Source organism: Diadema antillarum, unplaced genomic scaffold, assembly GCF_040938485.1.
Source record: "Diadema antillarum isolate AM-2024a unplaced genomic scaffold, OU_Dant_1.0 seq00000973_RagTag, whole genome shotgun sequence".
Taxonomy (NCBI): Eukaryota; Metazoa; Echinodermata; class Echinoidea; order Diadematoida; family Diadematidae; genus Diadema; species Diadema antillarum.
This window is the reverse complement of record NW_027271815.1, coordinates 771,005-794,753: the sequence shown is the minus strand read 5'-3', so window position 1 is coordinate 794,753 and position 23,749 is coordinate 771,005. Positions and strand designations below refer to the sequence as shown.

Here is a 23,749-nt window from a genome sequence, read left to right as displayed (position 1 = left end):
TCCCAATGTTTGGCTCTGATTGACTATAAATCACAAAGTTGCGTAATATTTCTGAACGCACAAAGTAGTATTTGAACAAGGTCATGGGGGAACATATGTGACCGTGCACCTCAAAATGAACATAAAGTCGCACACACTGATTTTGCGTGAGGACTGAAAATAAATGAAATGGGTAAACCTAGCCGAACTTGACTTTTTCATATTTTCTGAAAGAGCGGGTCTTCTTTTACATTATGCTAAAATTTGGGATAATAAAACGGGCAGGAAAGTGTATTTTTTTACAGTTTATCTCGAACATTTTTTGTAGAATAGTGTGATTAGGTGTGTCTTTAGAATCCCTTTTTCATTTCTGCAAAACCTTGTCCACACTCTTCACCTTCGACTCTAATAACTTTTGAAAGGATAGGGCTACTGCTTTGAAAGTTGGCATTAATTATTGACAGAATGTGTTAATGAGGCATGCTTAATTTCAGTTTAATCTGATAATCCCTTCATTGTTGTTACTCTGGTGGTGTACTTCCTGTTTTTTGTCCCATTCATTGCACAGCCAGCACGGTTTGGTAAAGATTAAGCGCTTGAATAGACACTGTACTTCAGAGCCTCTTTTCTCGGTTCACACTTTTCCTGAGTTTGTGCTTTCTTTCTAATATTTAGATAGGTTAGGAGAGTCCAATTGATTTGAGTTATACATCATTTTAAAGCTTCAAGTCTGCTCTTTCAGAATATGGTCTTCACTTGAAATTCATGTCTGGCGACTTTTTGTTTGTTTCGAGGTGCAGTGTCACATATACAGTAAACAGCCCAAGGTCAGACGATTATTCAGGAACACAGCCGGCAAATGGCATCAAAGAGTGTTGGCGGTTCTTTCTATATTCATGATATCTGGAATGTCAAAACCACTCACTCGACACAACACATCACTCACTTGTTTGTCTGAATGTGTACCAGTACATATCAAGACGAAATAAAAACGATGGCAAACTCCACACATCCCAAGTGATGAAAGGGTGGGCGAATCCCAGGAATTTGAATTTGCTGGTTTCAGAACAAACACAATAGAGTGACGATGTTGACAATCAACCCACACGAATATAAGCTCTTTTTATTTCTCCACAGACAATAACATCTATATTCATGCAATCATTATGGCTTTAAGTTATCATGTGAGCTAATCTAAATTAGTCTTGCGCACGGAGAGGGCATTTGATATGGCCTTTTTTTTCAAAACTCTGACATGATTTGCTACAAGGTGTGCTTTGATTGAACTACATGACATAATATATATATTATAACATGTATATATATAATACTTATATACTGTATATATACATATACACATATATATCACATAAATAATCTATACTTTAACCACTACGTGGCAAAGTAAGCTTCTGGTACTGATGGTAGCTTGCACGGTTAAGTGTTTGCTCTTAGGGAACTCACACACATGTGACTGCCAGCCAATGAAAAAAAAAGGAGAAGAAGTTAAAGAGTTATTCAAGGCCATTATGTTACTTTCACCACATGTAAAGAGGCTCAACTCCTCTAGTTCAAAATACGGCAAATTATTCGTCAAGAATTAGAGCAGTGGGCACAGTGATTGCGTGACAATCTTTCCTTTAACATTAAAAAATTCTGGGGATTGTTTGTTGCTCAGCTCTTCTTGGCTTTACCATCATAGTTTTTCTTGAAACTGTCAACCAGAGCATTGGTATGCCGGGGGGGGGGGGGGGGGGGGGGGGGGGGGGGGGGGGGGGGGGGGGGATAGACAGATAGACAGATAGATAGATAAAGTAAGTTTCAGCTGTTCTAAGCTGTAGGATATTTTTGAGCAGAAAAGGTGCATGATTCCCTTTAAATCTTGAAGAAGGGAGTTATTATACCAGTCCATGCTAAGGCTAATTACCTGGTGTCGCCGAAATTTACATAATTGCTCATGTGGCTGGCGGTCACGCATTATCTAATCTTTGTACAGACACACACACACACACACACACACACGGACACCATACAGACATCTTAATACCCGACATCACGTCACACAATAAATACAGACAAACAGACAGACGGGGGGCTGGAAGGGGGCGCTGGTCTTGGGCGAAAAGTACTCATTGTGGCTTGCCAGATGAACAGTGCTGACACGTAGAAAGCACGCGAGATGTAGAGACGGAAACACACACACACACACATACACGATGAAACCGCGATGATGAGGATGATGGGCGGAGCGTCGACGACCGGTCCCTAGAGGGCAGCATCCTGTCGAGATAGTCACCTGGAGATGGTGGTCTGAGAGCTGGCCTGGGAGCGGTCACTGGCCTTGCTGGACGTGGTGCTAATGCTGAGCGAGGAGAAGCCACTTTGGCAGGACTGTAGGCTGGTCATCGATCCCCTGCAGGAGGAAAAATAAACATTTCGCATTTTTTCAAAACACAAAACACACAGCACAACAGTGTTAATCTTGGTTTCTTCTACTTCTTTTTTTTTGAAAACCTCTATGCAAAAAAAAAGAAGAAAAAACCTCTATAACAACACTCTCTCTGGGAAAAAAAAAAAATTCCTTCAGTTTTAATCTTACCATAAAATGCATATGACAAATCGTTCAATGCTTATCTAGTTAAAATGAAAACCCAACAAGAATTTGGATAGTTCTTATGTCTGTTTCAAAACGTCACTGAAATGACACTTAATAGTTTGGGGCATCTTGTCACATGCTGCTCAGTAATGAATAGGTATGATTATAAAACAGATGAAAGGATACAACTGGTAACAAAACAAAAAGCAATCAGTGAAGATACACAAAGAGACAAATGGATAACAGACAGGTAGGAAAATACAAATACTAAAACACACAGACACACACACACACACACACACACACAGACACAATATACATATGTATATCCTTTATGCATGCAAATCTACATGTATGACACCAGCTTATGTACAGATGGACAGATGAATTTACAGTAAGGTTGATGTACTCCAAATTAGCACCGTGATGAAATAAATCTCCAGAAACATGCAGTGTACCTGAAATCCTCCGAGGCGAGTACTTCGTGGTAGAACATGATCTTGGACTTGTGGTGGTGGTGTGTGGCCTTCTGGGTGGAGTTGGGCAAGGTTGAGGAGATGTTGTAATGTCTCCACTGTAGTACATACCACCCTGGCACCTGACACACCGACGACCCCTGAAAAACAAACATAAACATGATGCATAATCAGCCATCATCTGGCAGAACTAGATATAGGTCATTGATTGATGCCAATTTCCAGGATTCGTGAGATTCGCATTGAATTCTTTCCTGTGGTACAGGATAAAAGTTTGGATTCTCGACCAAAATCTTCTCTGAATTCTCTGAATTTTCACCTATTCACCTATTTTTACCTACATTGTATTTCATCTATTCTCTGAATAGATGAATTAAAGGGCCTAGATTATTTATCTCGTTGACTATAAGGGAGTGTTGCATATCTTTGTAGATTTACTTTATAGCATTGAAACATCCATGCCTTTGCCTCCCATTAAGACTGCATTCTGTAAATAGTGGTATTTACCGCCCTTTGCAGACTTTGCTATGCGTTCCAATATTCCAATTTTCCAATTCCAATTCCAAATTTAAACAGATAAAACCTAGAGGTATGTGGTTTGCCTGAATACTTTTCCCTTGCTGTCAAGAGAACCAACTGACCTGTATACTTTCTCCAGCCTTGCACACGAGAGCCGACTCCACCACTTTGTAGTCTATGCCGGGCTGCATGGACTTGTCGATGACGATGGTGTTCGTGACCACGCCCGCTGGCGTCGAGACGGGATTGGTCACCTCCTTGTGGATGGTCAAGGGCCGGCGCGAGACCAGGACCGAGAAGACCACGTCGCCTCGAAGGACGTCGAAGTCCCAGGTCAGGACCTGTTGGGCGTCCTTAATGTGGACCAGTACCTAGGACAACATGGACAATACATATACAGTTTTGTGCACATGGATAGGATTGGAGGGTATTTGGTACGCAGAAGACATTACATGGGAGTGAGCTATACACAGCTCGGACTGTGTAGGACTGTGTAGATGTTTTTTGAAAACAAGGACCCTCAAGAATGTTTGAACTCCTCGCCATATCAAAAGAGCGATGCTTGGGAGCCAAAACTTGAAAACTGTCTTGCAGAAACAAGGCACTTCCTTCACATGGACTTTAGTGACTGTATAGAACAACCTACTGAATTTTAAAACGCGCGAAAATATTAATCCCGATCCCAACACGAATGCGACGGGCACATGTGCATTTCTCCATCCATTACCTTACTCTACGATCGCAAATTCACTGCTTGCAAAATTGTTGGCCAGTCTTGATTTGCAAAAAAATAAACTCACTACGAGATAAACCTGTGTCATTGTGAGGTCACAGTGATGCACGGACATACCTCGTGGGGGATCCCCTTCTGAAGGAGGGCTGACTTGTACACCGTGTCCGCACACAGGGTCGGTTCTCCCGGGCTGAAGAGGTCTTCCGAGGACCGGTAGCAGGCCTTGGGGATGATACCACCTTCTGGTATGTCACACTACCAAAGTCACAGAGATGGATGAAGAAGACAACTTTAATATCACATGGACATGAAGACTATAGACTACAGCCATCATCTCGGCCTACAGGGAACTACACTCAATATGATTATCATCATATAGTATGTTTTAATAGAAGACACACAATTATTCATGGACATACTTTTTGTTTTGAGGAAAAAAATTGCTGTTGAACCAAAGAATGGCTCCCACTATGGTCATAGGAGAGAAACAATGTGTTCTCCTGAATTACCATAGTCCCTTAACCCTAACTAGGCCGGGCTATTTAGGTAGTTGATAGAGCCGGGGGGGGGGGGGGGGGGGGGGGGGCCTCCCGGGCCCCCCCTCCAGATCTCGGCCGTCGATCGCGCGATCGCGACAAAAATTGGCACATACATTGCCTATGATGTAATCTAAAATACCTTAAAGTTAATTTTTCAAAAAATTATCATTTATACCAAATTATGCTAATTTATGCATAATGATGCATGAAATCAGACTATTTGGTATAAATCACAAAATAAAGCTCAAAACAGGCACATTTTTTGTGTAAATATTCTTTTTAGTGTCCTTAACAAATGTAATTAAAAAAAATTGTGATATCAGAAAAAAAATTCTTAAAGGACAAGTTCACCTTCATAAACATAAGGATTGAGAAAATGCAACAATATTAGTAGAACACATCAGTGAAAGTTTGAGGAAAATTGGACATTCGATGCAAAAGTTATGAATTTTTTAAATTTTTGTGTTGGAACCGCTGGGTGAGGAGACTACTACAGCTTGTGAGTCATATGCGTACATCAGTATAAAGAAAATGTAAAAGAAAATTCAACATATTTTCACTTTTTTCGCATAATAAAAGAGCACTTGACTTGCCTCTTTCTAAAGGCAAGGGGAATAATATTACCCATAACATTTGTCGGTAACGAGTCAGGGGAATGTGTCCTTTTTTCAAAAGATGGAATTTTGTGAAATTCTCTTTATATTTTCCTTATATTGTTGTACGCATGTGACATCTAAGTTATTCATACACTGCAGTAGTCTTCTCATCCAGTGGGTACTGCACAAAAACTTCAAAAATTCATAACTTTTGAACGGATTGTCTGATTTTCCTCAAACTTTCAATGATGTGTTCTACTAATATTGCTACATTCTATCAATCCTTATGTTAATGAAGGTGAACTTGTCCTTTAAGTATTTTATTGTTTTTTCAATTTCTTATGTATTTCTTTGTTTTTTCGACTTTATGTTTTTCCTTGTTTTTTCGATGAAATTAGTCCGCGACATCGCTCCGAACAAGAAAATATGTTATTCATTGATTTTAATCATTAAAACACCAAAATAATCATGCTTTTATGAAATTTGCCTGTAAGCACAGTTTGCATTGAAATTGTACACGAATTCACGTTTTTGAGCAATTTTTGGTCTGACATGCATGTACATAATTATGCGTAACTTCGGAACCGCGCGCCCGGGCGTCGCAAATTTGGTGTCAAAAGATGCGGGAGACTCAAAAGAAAAAAGTCATGAAACGTCGCGGCGATAGCTTTTTGCGTTTGCGATACATCGCGCGGAACGTCGAGGGGGGGGACCTCGGAGGCCCCCCCCCCGGCCTAGTTAGGGTTAAGACTAAAATCCACTGCAGGAATGTTTGTGACAACATTGAAAACTATCATTCATATACAGCAGCAAAAAATCTACTTTACTATACACATATGCCCATGTCTGTTACCTTTTAGATATATGTCATTCTATATCTCTCTTCTCTCATGTGCTGCACCAACTAAACATCCAAGCTAGACAAAAGTATATAATTCTGACTGAGATTTTTTGGGTACAATATACAATGTACATTTACAATAAAAAACAGCAACTGAGAATAAGAATGCTGAAGACAATCATATGAGACAGATATCCACTGGAAAAGTGGAAGCAATATACAATACGTGTGAGCAAAAAATAAAATTGTGCGTTTTTATATTCCTGCCAGTTTCATGTCATGCAAAATGCACAAAAAAATGTCCACATTTACAGGGTATGTGGGCTGCGGCAGATAGGAATCAGAGCAATATGAGGATCAAGGGCAACTCACAAAGCAGTCGCCGCTGATGAAGTCTGGGACTATCTCTGGCGCCACGTGGTCCGTTAGGCCCCCGCTGTCCATGTAGTTCTTGCCGCCGTAGATGAGGAACTTCTGCCTCGTGTTCTCGTCGATGAACGGCGAGACGAGCGTCCAGATGACGGGAAAGACGCGGGGCGCCCTCACGATCAGCAGCTTGCCCATCACCTCTGGGTAGTTGGCCTCCACCACCTCGATCATGCGGAGGAGGGCCTTGATGCCCGGCCGCCACAGGTGCCTCATGCTGAGGCCCTCGCAGTCTACTATACAGGTCCAGGAGCTGCCAAGAGGGAACATCCCCAAAAATGATATTGTAAAGTTAGAAAATATGACAATGAAATGATAGTTTTGGTCTCTTCCTTTGTGTAAGCTTCTATTATAAATCTTATTGATGGTATGGCATAACAAACAAACTGTAAACAAACAAACAAACAAACAAACCAAATAGCTAATCCTTGACAGAGATATTGGAGTATATTACCTGAGCAAAGAACATGTGCCAGGCAAAGTTGAGGACAAAATGGCAGAAATGAGAGCATTATTTTTTTTATGTCTCATAAAGTCAACGCCTGCCAATACCTGGATTATTGGCAGCATTAAAATAATTTCATGCTTTACAGTGGTCTGCTTCAGTGATACTCTTGAATGCCTCTTTATACCTGCCATAAGGGATGTGATTCTGTTATTGATATGTTAACTCTTGGAAAGTGGAATCCCAACCAGGTGACACTCCCCAAATTGACAATGCCGTCATATTAACGAATCATACATATAGTTCATATTGTGATTGTATGTTTCCTCCATGCTAATATTTCAATCATAGTGTGTTTTGTTTTGTTTTAATGAATAAACTTACAGGGCAATGAAATGAAAAATGAAACAATAGATATTTCTTACACTGTTGAAAAAAAAAGGATATGCAAAATGTATTTGGTATGCTTTATATCATGAATTACCCTTTTGGTGGATGGAAATGAATTATAACTGAACAGAACGGCATTTATAGAATTGCAAAATTGCACTCTACAACTTGACATGTGTGAGAGTTAATCTATGGCCATTAAAAAAAAAAAGGCCCACAACTTCCTCTCACTACAACCACTAAGTCATGACCCCTGACCTCTGCGGACTCACCTGATTGGATGGCCAGTTTGCTGGGTGGCCTGCTCCGTTCTCCTCAGTCCCTCCTCATTAATAGACAACACCTGTAAAATGCAAACGTTCATTGCCTCCATCAATATCAATGCTTCTCAACGCCTGATGCTGGCTTGATATCAATCTAGGGATGATTTTGGTGAACCTTTCACCTCTTAAATCTGTTTAAAAGACAACTTACAGACAGTCCTCTCTCTCTCCTCTGATGTTTTTCCCCCGTCCCTTTCCTCTGCTGTATCAGTGTGCTTTCACAGCCTTCTTCCAATCCCTTTACCCACACATTCATTAGATTATAAGTCATTTCAATGAATGCAATAATGGTTTTAAGGGTTTCAAATGTTTTGATCTTTGGATGAGGTGAGCAGACCTTACTACTGATTTTTATGGTGCTGTTTTGTTATGTTTTTGTCTTTTTTTTTTACATTGCTGTCTGAAATATTTTGACAGTTAATCTTGTGTCATAATATATGTATGTATGTCATGTCTCATTTTATAAGTAAATCTGACCTTTGCAACTGATTGACAAATTGCCTAACATCGACGTAAATAAGCAATGAATTGATCAGTGTTTTAATAGTAGCCATGATAAAAAATCATGGGCGTACATACTCGAGCAGGATTCGAACCTACGACCTCCTGATCACTGGACAGGCGTCATCTCCACTAGACCACCGAGCTTTCGCCCGACAGCAAGTGTTGGTTCTAATCCTTATAGCATGCAGCGGGTACTGCTTTATTATTCAAATTCTTATCTACGTCGATGTAGGGCAATTTGACAATTAGTTGCAATGAAAACATCTCGACGGAAGAATTTCATGAATTTGAAATCTGACCTTGTAACCCAAATAAAGGATTGAACTGAATCATATGGAGTGACTGTTGGATGTTCTGTGTGCTTTTCTAAACTGCATTCACTTGATTCATTTGCCTAGAATCATGAAGATGACATTTAATGGCAAGATTTGCAAGGAGAAGAGGGGGATGGAGGGGGTGTAAGAGTGCACCCCTCAAAACAGGAGTCTGGGTAATGATATCCTGGTAGTCTGGAGACTTCAAAATATGACAGGCGAACAACAGACACTTTCATTACATCTTATTGAATGCTCTCTGAGTAAAAAACTGCAAGTATCTGGTAGAGGCCTTGAGCAGACACTCAAGCCTGTTATGTAGACTGGCTGAGCTCAGAGGGATTCCATTGCCACATTTAAGGACATTGAGGTAATGATTCCTCAATTGTTGGATGCACCCAACCCTCAAAAGCAGTTCTCTACCTTTAAAGGGATGTTAGTCAGACGCTCTAGGATACATTTGCCCACAGTTTTCCTTGTATATCCTCCCAGCTCCCATTCGCTCAGGAATCAAGTCTGACATTATGTTTAACATGCCTCATTGAACAGCAGTAATAGCGTTGTCCTTGGTTGAAATGAGGACAGAAGCATGCACAAATCAAGACGCAAATTGCAAACAATTATGTGTGTTGCTATTCAAACGTCATCTCCTACCGCCCACAACCAGAAATTGGGACATGAAATATCAGAGTCATTAAAATTTTTCTTGTCGCCATCAAAGGAAAGCCGCCAATTTGGCAATTTCACAGTTCATTGCGATTATGATGTGCAAGTATAACCAATGTGTCATTTGTAATTGGTTTATGGCAGCTAATGCTTCCCCCCCCCCCTCCCCCCCCCCCCCCCCCCCCCCCGTTCTCAAAGTCACACAACCATAAGGAAATAAGAATATGGAAATGATCATAAAATGTCTTCCTGTCGCTATCAAAGGGAAAGTAGTCATTTCTCATTCAAAAGAAAACTGGAGGAAAATAAGGCTGATGACACACTCTTTCCTCTTGAATACACACTATCGCCTCAACAGTTAGACTGGACAGTTACACTCGGTAAATTTAGCTGTGCATCTAGTAATTTCTTATCAACAAGATTCACAAATGAAGGGTAAATGCTCTGGGTATTACACTTATCAGTGCCCATTTTATAAAACAAATAATCCTAAGGCTTCTCTGGCAATCACTGGAACCAGATGCCATCATTCTACCTTATGGAAAATATTGAACATGCTCCACGTTGCCTTGTATATTTGAACTATTCCGAACTTTCCACTCACACACGACATTCTCACCGAGCAACTCAAACCTCTGTGTTCTCATTCATTCATGCATTCATTCATTCATTCATTCATTCACTCATTTCAAAATTAATTATCCATGTATCGTCGCCTGCCCAGCAGAAGGGCCTAAGGCTTGCACGTTCGAAAATATCACACACAGAAAAAATAATGATTATAACATATGAAAGTGCTTTAAAGACTATATCGAATAACGTCACAATCCAAAATTTGATTTTGGGTCAAAATTTCATGATAGAGCCCTTCTGCGGGGCAGGCGATGGACATTTATCATCATCATCATATGTATGATGCCTTACATGTCTAAGGATTGCCTCTTCTCCAACAGCCTTGATGAGTCCCTTGACATCCAGCTGACCAAGCCTCATGATGAAGACCGGTCGGCCCTCTGAGGAAGACATGAGTGTGGGGTCAATAACAGAGGTTAAAGGTCACGGCACTAATATTCTCACTCGAGCATTTCGAATCTAGCCAAGAGATGAGAAACCTATCCACAACTCAATATATTGGAAGGAGTTCAGTTCATATCTAAGTCCATTTCTTAAAAGTTCAAAGAATTCTTCATAAAATCTAAATTTCATGTCTGAACTAATCTTCACTGCTCTACGGTGGGAAAATTTCTCTACTTTACACCAAGAAGCAAGAATAGCTCCATCACAGGGATACCAAACCTTGTTTAACAGCACTGCAGTATTCAGAGGATTTGAAAGGTGTAGTTCTGGTTGAAAAACAGTATTTTAACCTTTCCTGCAGGAGACATGTAGTGGTTACACAATTTTGGAAAAACAAAATTTTCAATGACATTTGCAATATTTTCCACAAAAAAAAGCAGTCTAAAATACTGCAAAAAGGAAACAGTTGACATCTCTGCCAACCGAATAGAAATATCAAAATGATGTGTGAAACAATTTAGAAGCAGTAGCTTCTAAAACCATTACCTAATGGGAAAGAAGGATGAGGAGGAGAAGGAGGAGGAGGAGGAGGAGGAGGAGGAGGAGAAGAAGAAGGATTAGAAGTAGGAGGAAGAGGAGGAGAAGGAGAAGGAGAAGGAAGAGGAGGAGGAGGAGGAAGAGGAAGAGACAACAAATAAGAGTGAAAATGAATAGCCTAGTGACCCAGAACTGAGCTGACCTCTGTCATAGTAGTGCCAACCTCCAGGGAAGTAGTCTAGGAGGATGGGAGGCGGCTCCCAGGTGCTCAGGATCTGGTCCACCTTGTGCTGCTTCCGCCAGGCCAGCGAGGCGGTGATCATCTCGTGCGCCTTCTCCGTATTGAAGTCTCGCGCCCGCAGGAAGCGCAGCAGGTGCGAGTCCTTTGGCATCTGCAGCGGCGAGAGGGAAAGTCAGGTCAGTTGGAAGATCGCATTTCTAAATGAGGCTATATGGAGACCGGTGCACTTTTATTCTACTTCTATTTCACTGGTTAGTCCTGCTGCCCCTTTGAAGGGGGAAGTTTTCAAAAGGTGAAATCGACAATGCTCACTGCACCCCAGAGTATAGAAGCAGCCGATTCAATGGGAATTCAAGCAAATTCATAAAATATTCAGTGCACATAATCTTGCATCACGTATTGTAACTACTGCTAATTTTACTCATAGGTAACTCTGCTGCCAAACCAGCCACCGCTCAAACATTTTGATTTTAGAAAAGCATAAGGTCTGTTTTATCCCAATATATATAGCAGGTTTATTGTAAGAATTGTTGGGGGTTGTCTCTGTTGTAGTAATTATTATTTTGTTTATTATCATCATCATTACTACCATCATCACCAGTATTCTACTTGATGTAATTTCATGTTTTGTAGGTAATGTGGGTCTACGGCTATGCTGTCACTTTAAGTCTACAAAGAATTGATACTTGAACAGTTCACCCCAAAAATACCAACATCCAAAGAAATTTCGGGAGGGGGAAGGGTCATTAAAAGAAATTGACAAACAAAGCCACTGTGGTATGGGTAAAGAGCATCATCTATTCATGAGGTTCCACATCTTGAAAAGATTCTCATATTGCACTTCAAATTGCAATCGGGGTTTTACTAGAACACGAAGATGACTGTTGCGGATCAAAGTAAGCGCCAAAAACAAGGTAGGCATGCGCTTCTCTCTCACCTTTCCTTTGTGCGTCTCGCTCAGCCACTCCCTCAGCTGGATCAGTCGACTCTCTTGGAGGGGTGTCAGGTCACCGAGGAATTTCTTAATGTACTCCTCGTCCATCTTTGACGCCTCTGTATGAACAATCAATAAGAAATGCCACGTAATGGAACATTTGAATCACTAGGATTTCAGATAGTATAAGATTTATAATTACAATTACTACAGATTGAGTCAAGCATTCATGTAAACACGAAATATGTGGTGCAGAAAAGCTGGACTCATTGACCTACATGCACCACATATTACACATTTGTATTTTACAGTGAGGATGGAATATACATGCATACATGTAGCTTGATCATATTATTGACTAATGCAACTATTTATAACAAATATTTTATCATCTGAAAATGTTAATTGTCATATGAGATTTCTAGCAATCTATTTCTCATGCCTAAATACGCAAATTACAATAACTAGGCTCTGGAGTTGATGCTGGATATACATGTAACACACACAAAAAGGGGTGGAAATGGGAATCTAATAGCATTACGCTTCAATTGTACACTTATGACTACCTACATGTACATATTGCAGTAATGACACACGCAAGTATGACCGTTGAATTTGTTGTCATGGTACCATTTCATCATGAAACTGACGACAGCAAATATTCCCAGGGACTTTGTCACAGCAAGCCCTTGTTCTGACAGTAAATTTTTAAAGCAGCATATTGGTGTTGGACTGATTATCTCTGATTATATCATCACCTAAAGAGAGCAATTACCGGTAGTAATGTCGAGTTTTTGACTTTTTCTATACATGACATCAATTGTGGAGAGAATTGTAATTCCTCAGTGGAGCATATGTCCTCAGATTACTCTCTGCCAGAGAATTTATGTCACAATCGACGTGGTTGCGTGGGTCTTTACAGCCAAAGAAGTCCTACAAAGTGTATCCCACGCAAGGAGCGCATTAATTGAAGTCATATAGTGGCTACACCATTGAGCATTCAGTGTGAGGTCAAATAGTGGCTATACTACTGACCACTCAGTTTGCAGTCAAAATGGTGGCTAAACCACTGACTTTTCAGCGTGCTGTCAAATGGTGGCTATACTGTTGACCATGCCGTGTGCACACGTCATGAAAGACAAGAACCTCGCAAGCACTACTGACCTTCTGCAGCCGAAGCCGTAGCTCCCACCATCGCCCCGCCCTGCTCGGCCATGGTGCTGGAGGCGAGGCGGTTCCTGATGACAGCCCCATCCACCACGCCCACTGTGCAGGTGGTCTGGTTGGCAAACGGTCGCAGGGCGGGCTTCTCTTCCTGTTGGAACAGACGAAAAATTGAGTAACATTTAACCCTAACTGCACTGGGGGGGGGGGGGGCCTCGGAGGCCCCCCCCCCCCTCGACATTTCGCACGATTACTCTGCAACACGCAATGCTCTTGCCGCGATGCTCCATAACTTTTTTCTTTTGAGTTTCCCGCACATTTTGACACCAAATTTGTGACGCCTGGGGGTACGGTTCTGAAGTTACATGACTTTTTGTACATGCACTTTCACATGGTTCATATAAATATGCTTATTTTTACTCTCAATGGCTAAAATTAGTTTGTTTTAGGAGTATTATGCTTCAAAAAGTGTCTGTGACAAATTTTGTTACAAAAAACAACAAAAACAAAAGGTTGAAAAAACAAAGAAATACATAAGAAATTCATGAAACAATAAAATAAATACGAAATTAATTTTGATACCGAATTTTTTTTCAAGTACATTTGCTAAGAATGCCACAAAGATTAATTATACAAAAAATGAGCACTCTTGGAGCTTTATTTACTGATTTAGATGAAAGATTCTGATTTCTTGCATAAACTAGAAATGTCGCTACAGCGACTGGTTATACCCCCGTCAAACAACATTTCATAAGCTTTGGTCAAAACAACATTTGATAAGCTTTGGTCAAAAAACTGAGGAAGTAGTTAAATCCGCAAGATCTTTCCTTGATCTTCTGCCATTAATATGCCGTTACCATGGCAACGTACTTTCGGGTACTGTCGAAAAATGCGTCTTGCACATCTACAACCAAAGGCACATGTCTGCACCAAGTTTCATGGAAATTGGGCAAAAACTGAGGAAGTAGTTTGCAACACAAAATTTACCATCATTTTGGCTCATAATATGTGAGCTGTTACCATGGCAACATACTTTTTGTCACTGTCAAGAAATGTGTCATGCTGACCTATATCCTAAGACAAACATTCAATATGAATTCCATGAGAATTGGAAGAACACTGACGAAGCAGTTTTGCCATGAAGCATTTTGCCCTATATTTTACCAATAACATGCCGTTACCATGGCAACGCACTTTTTGCCACTGCGGAAATATGTGTCTTGCACATTAACATATTCAGATGAACATCTGTACCTAATTTCATAAAAATTGATCAAAAACTGTGGGAGGAGTTCGCGACGCAAGATTTGTACCCATTTTTGCCCATAATATGCCGTTACCATGGCAACATACTTTTGGGTACTGTCAAAAAATACGTCTTGCACATCTACAACCCAAGGCACACATCTGTGCCAAGTTTTATGGGAATCGGTTGAAAACTGAGGAAGTAGTTCGCGACGCAAGATTTGTACCCATTTTTGCCCATAATATGCCGTTACCGTGGCAACGTACTTTTGGGTACTGTCAAAAAATACGTCTTGCACATCTACAACCCAAGGCACACATCTGTGCCAAGTTTTATGGGAATCGGTTGAAAACTGAGGAAGTAGTTCGCGACGCAAGATTTGCAACGGACCGACCGCCCGACCGACCGCCCGACCGACCACCCGACCGACCGTCCGCTGATTCCTATATACCCCCTTCAAACTTCGTTTGGCGGGGGTATAATTATCATAATTAATCAAAATAAAATAAAAGAAGTCTATTTTGGAAAATTTAAAAACATGATCTTGTAGATTACATTGCACACTACCATTGTGCAAAGTTCCGCGGCGATCGCGCGATCCACGGCCGAGATCTTAGGGGGGGCCCTTGAGGCCCCCCCCCCCCCCCCCCCCCAGTCTTTCGAGCTACCAAAATAGCCCAGTCTTTTTAGGGTTAAGTGTCTCCCTTACATCCACTGCCATGATGCGAATATTCATAACCACACTGAAATCTTCTTTCCTATTACACAAATCACATACAAAGATGGACTTTGATATACATGTTTAACTGTAATGTTACATTCTACTTCAATCCAAATCTCTTGTCGGCTAGACTGCGCGCTGTGATGGCCCATAAAGAAAATGATAAATGTATTATGCTGACCTTCTTCACTCTCTTTGATGTACTAGAGATAAACAATGAAGGCTTCTAAGACGATCTCCCCCTATAAATACATAAAGAAAGTCATTCTAACAGTCCTCTTAGCATATCTCGTAAAGATATCTTTGATGCTCTGAAATCAGATAATAAACCGACAGTCTGACCTGTAAAAGTGAGGGTATCAAAATAACCACAATCATCTCTCACCGATTTCTGCTTCACCAACACCTTCTTCCGCTTCGGTGTGATGGTGGTCTCGTTTTCTGCCACGGCCGGCAGACAGGCCTTCACGCTCGTCACCTCTTCCGCCTTCTGGTCCCCATGAATTTCCTGCCACGTCGGTATTCTCTCCACCCCCTCCTTGATGATTTCATGGATGTAGTACAACAGGACCTCTTTGCCCTGGATTGGTACACAAAGAAAGGAGAGGATACTGGTAGATAAATATGAATGTTTTTATGTATGCCTTTGCTGTGCTTGATGGAAATCACTATTTTCATAATGAAATCTGAAATGCATTTCCTCCTGAAATTGAAAAACCTTTCAAGGAAGGAGTTTCGTGTGATATCATTTTGCAATTACTTTTGAAATTGCAGAAATCTGTCAAAGATACTGTCATATACTGCACATTTGGCTTGATCATGAGTGTCTTTCACAACTGTAAAGAGTTTGCAGGTATGAGAAATTGCGGGTGAACATGAAATGCGCCACTTTTCTTTGTGACATATGTACCCAAAAATGGGGGAAGCATGGGATTATATTTCACACAGAGATATGAATGTGGACATGGTCTGACATTATGGCACCCTGCATAGTACAGTGTGTAAGACTTTAATTTTATCAAACTGGAATTTAAAAAACAAAAGGTAACTACAAAGGACATTTGTCCTACGCTTTGCCAATAGATACAGCGATTGGCAGGTTCTCTACACTTGAAGACGATAGTTGCATCACACAGCCAGTTTGAAGCAATCTGGTGATTCATACACTCATTGATCTGTAATGCAGGGCATACATTGTACAACTGTACCCTCTGGTTTAAGCACAAGTTTTGTATATGAACTATTACTCTACCCTAGTGTGTGCAGAACAAAGGTGATCTACATGTACAAGGTCTCAAAAACTTTCTGCTGAAATGCTAAAAACCTCACCTGCCTGTCATGGAAATTCAGCTCAGTTTGTGGATACAATATTTAAGCTCAAACTAGGTCACTGTTTTCATACTCATGATGGCAGGTATGATGGACTGATATACCCACTCAATGACATTTTCCAAAGTTCTGCTACAAAGCGCTATCACGTAGCACTGTACCCTTGGGAAGAGAATGAGAGACTGGATGTGCAGTCTCATACATTGTGCATGTTACCTGAAGCAGCACAGATATAGAACAAGAGGTGTCTGTTAAGAGTGTGAAGAAATGTTCAGGGAGATGGATAATGACACTTTCACACAAGGATGGGAGAGAGAAAACTCCTCCACCAAAACTCAATCATCCAGAGTTTCGGGGGGGGGGGGGGGGGGGGGGGGGAGGAGATGTGTGACAACCTGCTCTATGATCCAGGAGAGCAGCAGCTTCATGGAGTCGCTGGATTTAAGAGGGAATCGGTGGAGACGGGGCGGCTTTACACGCAGGTGGGACAACAAAGGCCTGGATGGAGATGACGTCAAGGGGTGGCAATAGGATGCAGTATGAAACTGGGTGGATGAGGTGGAGGAGGAGGAGGAGGAGGAGAAAGGGTGGAAGAAGAAGAGTCAGGAAGATGGAGTTGGAGATGGGGAAAAGCGTGAAAATAAACCATGACAAATAAAACTTGCAATAAAAATACCATGTCCATTTGACCACTACAGGGTAAGGAACGAAAAGACATTTCATTATCACCTGAGGGATGGGACTGTAATGTACAATCACAGGTTGTAGATAACATTTGAAATAGTATATTGCCCAGGTGACTTTCTTCAAGTTGGGGTAGACTGGGTCTGTTTGGGCATACATGTAGCATCAGCTTCTTGACTCCAAAAGAGCATTAACTCTGAACAAGTCTTTTTAATAATGATGGACCTCTTTACGCAAGGAAAAAGTTTGGGCTAAGTGCAGTACTTCATCAGGCAGATGACCACATCTTCCCAGAGAACTCGCAGAGGGAGGGCAGTAAAGTATGATGACAAATGCTGCAAAGGAGACCACCCTGTCCACGTCATGTAACATTGTTTCTTCACTATTCCCCTGGGGGGGGGGGGGGGGGTGAAAATCCAAGCACGACATGGACTATACAACGTGGTATTAAGTTGTTTTTGTTTTGCTTTTCTTTCTTTTTTTTGAGAGAAAGAAGAGGTGAGGGGGGGGGGGGGACTGGGATAACAGCCAGTGGTTTGGATCTCATATGACGAGGAGAAAATATTGTCAGATGAGAGATGATGAAAGCGTGAGAGAATCCCAAGGAAGCGAGAAGCGAGCGAGGGTATAACAAGGTCGGTGGACGGCGCCGAACCATTAGAGGATGAGCAAAGCCCCGGCTCGTCCAGCGAGCCGTCAATACTCGCGCTCCCAAAATAGGCTGCTAGTCAACACGGGGCCGCCTGGGCAAATTTGCCCTTACTACAGGCACATCTGGTGTAATGAGGTTGTGAGTCCGAAGAGGGATTTCAGAGAGTCACCAACTCGACACTTTGCCAGAATGCGATCAACCTGCCGCATACAAACTGTACAATAGAGTACGATCATTGGATGTTCCACTGCTGGGAACATGTTTCTTGCTTTGGAGGTAGAGAGTGGAACAAAAACTCTCATATGGCAACCCTCACTTGCAAAAACTGTACTTATAGTATACATCCATCATATGTTTGGGGAAAAAAGTCAATTGTCCCCCTTCCCATGTCTTTTTCCTTTTTTTTTTCATCTTCTATAGGGTGACATTTTGTCAAATTTGCTACACTGTACAAAGTTGTATGCCTCATCTAGTGAAAACACATTTGAGTCCTTTTGAAATTGTAAAAAATTTACATTTGTATCCGCCGAAATACAATTCCAAGCTGCCAGTCTTCTTTGGCACAACAATGTAATTTCGTGCCCATTTATTCACAGTCATGAATAAACTGAAATGGTGTAACGAGGCCTGTCATGTTTTAATGCACGGTATGATAGAAAACACGGCTTGTCATTACTGAAGCATGAAATTCATTAGTTCTGAACGCCAATAAATTTTCCACAGATCGTTGGTGACTTACGATCACTTTACAGAAACATCATGTTTACGGACTGTGTTCATGACATGCAGTATTATGTATTTTCCATGACAGTAAAGCACTGTGCAATTGAAGGACGTGAGCTCTTTCCACGTTTGCATAGTATATAAGACGATATTAAAATGTCAAACAAAAACACAAACAACTATGAAAAGCAACACTTGCAATCAAACAGCAAGAAGTGTGTGAAATTCATCATATTGCATCTATAAAAAAAAAATCAAAAATACATGAAACTCAAATTCTTTAAAGGTTCTACATGTTTCAAAAAAGAATTTTTATCTGCAGAATGAGCCAGGAAAGTCAGGGCAAATTTATTACCGTTTACAGCAGTCATCCCAGAAGAACACCTATTACATTGTATCCCTAGGTACAATGTAACTTCACTTCAGATCATGATGGCATTATAGTGTACCGTAGTACATGGGAATAACACATGGCATCACTGCATAATCTAAATGGCACAACATTGTGTATATTTCCAATTTGAGGACTGCACAGCAAAAAAAAACCAAACAAATCAATTTCACTCCGCGGCCCTTTACAAACGAGCGCAGCGTGCAGTGTGCACGAGCGAGACACGTAAATTATGGCAGTACTGGGGCTTAGATGTGCGCGTGGACGGGCCTTCGGAGATTAAGTTACCTTTCCAATTAGTAGTTCTGCCCGAGGCCTGTGTAGAAAAACGGTGAATGCAGCCTTGAGTGTAAATTGTGTATTCAAATTCCATGGCACAGCATGCCTGATCACAACAAGACAACACTGATTGTTTTACATCTAAATGTGATAAATTTGATTAATTTCATTCATTTATTAGAATTTCAACATACATGCTGTTCAGTATCTGATGACTTTTCCTCTCCTTGTAGTACATGTATACTCAGTATCTAACCCTGTGTACTGTATCAGCCCTGCCAATGAGAAATTTACAGTTATTTAAAGGCAAAGTTTCTCAAACATACAATGTACACTGTAGTTGCTTTTATAGTTTATGCAGTAAAGAGATTGGTGAAACGCTCAGCATTCAACTGAATGACAGAATGTGGAATTTTCATAAAAATGAAAGATTTATGAAATTCCTTTGATATTTTCTGTACAACCTCTACTATCGTGACAGTTCCCATCTAGAAATTCATGTGTAGTGGCTCATGGAATTTTAAAATTTGTGATGTCATCTTTCACACTCAAAAGACTTTCACGGAAATACACGGTGTTGTATGATAATGAGCTTTTGAATCACTTGGCCGAGGTTGGAAGGACTGGACATTTTTAAACAGATAATAAAGTGGATGGACATCCGTGACTGAACGAAAAAACAACAACTAAACACAAAGCAGAGTAAATTGCATCCAACAGCCTTGATGGAGGGGAATAAAATATTGACAGTTTAAAGAAGAAACCAATCAATACTGGCATGCGCTTGTCCCCAGCCTCACACGGCCACCGACACACATGACTGCACGCTGATTTCCTGTTGCCGGGATGGCGCAGCTAAGGATCGCGGAAATTAGAGCAAGGATGGCAAACGCGGTCGCGTCGATTTCACAAGTCGTTTTCTCCGTCACCTCATCTCCGCCACTTTCGCATCTGAACACTCTCACGCACCAACAAACAATCCCACACAGACCGTATTCAAATGCACCTCGACCCAAACCTCCCGAGAGTCTGCTTTTCATTACGCCATTGTTGTATGCCGCCTCTTGTGTCCCGGAAGAACGCATTTCATCGCGTTCCCCGGGTTGTCATCGCTTTCCATCACAGTTACTCATCCCATCGAGATTAGAAAAATTAATAATTTTGACTATCTATCCCATCTTCATCTTATCCCTCATGTACACCTTATCCCTCACGTACACCTTATCCCTCATGATCAAACTACATACATGTATACCAGTACTCTAAGTTTTTTCCCACACACATTGTAAATGATCATCTACCAGTCACTGGCTGCTGCTGGTGTAAAATCTTATATTCTTCTGGATTGTGATAAAACAATTTTAATCTTACTCTTTCTTCCTAAATTCTTACAAAGAAAAAGTGTGGAATTATTATAATTGTGATTAATTAACTTAAAACAATTCTCCAGGACTCTGATCAAACTATTTTAATCTCATTCTTCTTATTCTTATAAAGAAAAAGCGTGGAATGAATATAATTGTAATAAACTAATTCAAAATAATTCTTCTGGATTAAGATCACCATATTAATCTTATTCTTTCTTGTTCTGTAAAGAAAAGGTGTAGAATGAATATACAATACACTTGTAATTGTAAGAAAAAGGGATTCACATGACTTTCACAGACATCTGATGCATACATGTATACTTGTACAATTGTAGGTGATTAAAACAACTGAGATTATATAAAACTTGTTACCTATGTAAAATGTATTTACAGATTGAAACAAATACATGTATACATGTTATGATCAAACTTCAATTTCTATCAATGTCGCTTTCTTATTTTTGAGATTCGAGCAAACTGAAGTCATACGCCTGTTTTCATAATACTAAAGCTCATCGGTCATCATGCAATCGAGCAACTAAACACCTGCCCTACTCGGCAGACCCAGTTTAGATGACCTCTCGCAGAAAACCCTGTACGAGAGTGGATTCTGACTATTACGGCGGCACCATTATCTCTCGGCGATATATTGCATGTTCCCTTTGACTGGACCTCACAGGCATTTACAACCTTGCCTGTCCCTGCTTCCTTTTCAATTTGTCTATTATCGAGATCTGTGGAGCCCAGCCAGGCAGAGTAAGTGACCTTTCTGCATCTCGAGAGCCATGCACTGGGACCACAATATAGAAAAGCCAATTTTTTTCACGACAAAATGTCCAGATGCCATTCAGTGAAGATGACTCTAGTTTTCACATGATTTCACAAACTGGAAACTAGGTATATCTGTGAAAAAACATGTCATTGGGAAAAAAAAGAAAGAAAAGATGATCGAATGCAAACAACACAGCGCAAAGCTGCAAGGGCACGCACAATGTGCAAACTGTACAAGGCTCATGGTCGATGCAATCTTTTACAAGATGTTGTTCAAAGTGAACAACATCTAAGATTTACTTTTAGGTACAGCAACAAAATTTCGTACGAATATGAAACTTGTGTAATGTAGCAGCTCTTCAGCCCTGCCAATTGAGCATCATATTATGTAATATTCCACACAATCAAAGAGGAACTTCCTCCTAGATTTAAACATACAGTACATTACACTGCTACGTACACCCAAAAGAAATCCTCAAGAGCTTGCTTGAAAGTGCAAGCGTATCGTACAAATTAGCCTAAAAAGTCAGAAGCAGAGATCTCAAACACAGAAAAATTAAAGAAGAAAAGCAGTTCTGACGCAGGAAAAAGTTGAAGAACTGCTTACTCTATGCACTTTATTTTTCTACCTTTACCTGGACCGATGATATGAGTCAAAGAAAAACTAGAAATGTCGCTATGGCGACTGGTATGCCTCCGCCATAATGCATGATTCTCCTAATAGGTCTATAGTACATGTGGACAATGTGTGATTACATTTTCACAAAATTGGCAAAATATCAAAATGACATGTTTGTCACAAATGTATCAAATGTTCACCTTCCTTGACCTATGTTTAATTGGATGAATAGGAGAGCATGTATTTGGGGATTTAAGAACTTTAACTTCGACTTTGACCCTTTCATAAGTTTACGCACTTGAGTAATTGTCAAGGTATGGAGAAAAAGTGCAATTTCTGTATTGAACAGTAAATAGTTATCATTTTCATCTGGCCTTTGATTCATAAGAGAATCAATGTCTAGCAGAACATACATAAATATGTACTAAGTTTAAAGATAACTTGAGCCACTTCTGAGATATGGAGAAAGAAGTTCAGCACTTTCACTTGATCTTTGACCTTTTGACCTTTGGACCTTCTCGGCAAAAAAAAATAAAAAATCACAGAGAATCTCTAGTGGGTTATACATGCATACATCAAGTTTTAAAAAAATAATCCTGCTGGCATTGCATAAATATAAGGAATATAGTAAAATTTTGAAGTATTGCCCTTGACCTTTGACCCCTGACCTTTGACCACATGAACCCCAAATTCCCTAGATAACCACTGCCAGTCAGTACATGCATACATACTTTGTTCCACAAAGATACCTTGAACAATTTCCAAGATACAGAGAAAGAAGTAAAATTGTAACATTTTACTCGACCTTTTGACCTTTGACCTTTTGACCTCATGACCCAAACTTTCACCAGAGAATCTTAATTGGGTAATACATGTATACACTAAATTTCAAGAAAATATCTTCAGGTATTGCATAGATATGGAGGAAATAGTGATATTTTACGCATTTGACCTGGACCTTTTGACCTTTGACCTTGAGCATGTGCACCCAAAAGTTGATAGGCACAACTTCACCCCCTGATACACATACATGCCAAGTTTCATTAGGATACCTCAAAAGGTTATAATAGTTTCCCTGTCCACAAAATTCATTACTGACGGACGGACGGACGGACGGACAACCCGAAAACATAATGCCTCTGGCACCACTTCGTGGCGGAGGCATAAAAAATGACCACTTAAGAGCAGCCGTGATAATGAGTAGTGAAGACAGGGTTAAATTTAGTAATATTATAAAACGAATATTGTAAATGTGGAAATTTCCGCATGAGTAAAGTTTTGCTTTCGGCTTGGTAGATGAAGTTTACATGTTTTTATTTCTATGTGATAAAAATATAAGGAAGCATTACATGCACATAACGGCTTATAAATGTAAAACAGCAAGCCAAAAAAAAAAAATGAGTGTTTCTACTTTCGTACTAGTTCCATGTCATGCAAAATCCGCAAAAATTTCCACACAGCAAAAAATTTTCACTTTTACAATATTCATATAGTGCAGGGTACGGTACTTGAAAAGTAACTTGAGTACACTCTGTAAGTGTCTATTTTGACACAAATGTACAGTAGGTATTTAAACATAACTGCGAGAGGAAAGAATCCCCTATCAATCAAGCACAAATGATACCCTAAAACTGGTGAAAGTCTCTTTCTTCCTGCTTGTCATTTAAAGTAGACGCTACAATATGAATGGCTTCCACTCTCAATGAAGTTGCCCCCCCCCCCCCCAA

The 23,749-nt window shown here is 40.5% G+C and overlaps 1 protein-coding gene across 1 annotated transcript in view; it reads right to left on the bottom strand.

The window, feature by feature from the left end:
* Positions 1–2,237: 2,237 nt before the first annotated feature.
* The window catches only part of LOC139742023 (SEC14-like protein 1), a 74,613-nt gene continuing 53,101 nt past the window's right edge, over positions 2,238–23,749 (bottom strand). The window contains exons 5-15 of the mRNA XM_071652585.1: positions 15,593–15,787; positions 13,241–13,391; positions 12,080–12,195; positions 11,104–11,293; positions 10,272–10,360; positions 7,813–7,883; positions 6,652–6,958; positions 4,421–4,558; positions 3,693–3,941; positions 3,034–3,191; positions 2,238–2,392 (exon numbers count right to left, since the gene is read on the bottom strand). Of these exons, the coding sequence (XP_071508686.1) occupies positions 2,272–2,392; positions 3,034–3,191; positions 3,693–3,941; positions 4,421–4,558; positions 6,652–6,958; positions 7,813–7,883; positions 10,272–10,360; positions 11,104–11,293; positions 12,080–12,195; positions 13,241–13,391; positions 15,593–15,787 (1,785 nt within the window). The 3' untranslated portion in view covers positions 2,238–2,271. The remainder of the gene's footprint in view (positions 2,393–3,033; positions 3,192–3,692; positions 3,942–4,420; positions 4,559–6,651; positions 6,959–7,812; positions 7,884–10,271; positions 10,361–11,103; positions 11,294–12,079; positions 12,196–13,240; positions 13,392–15,592; positions 15,788–23,749) is intronic.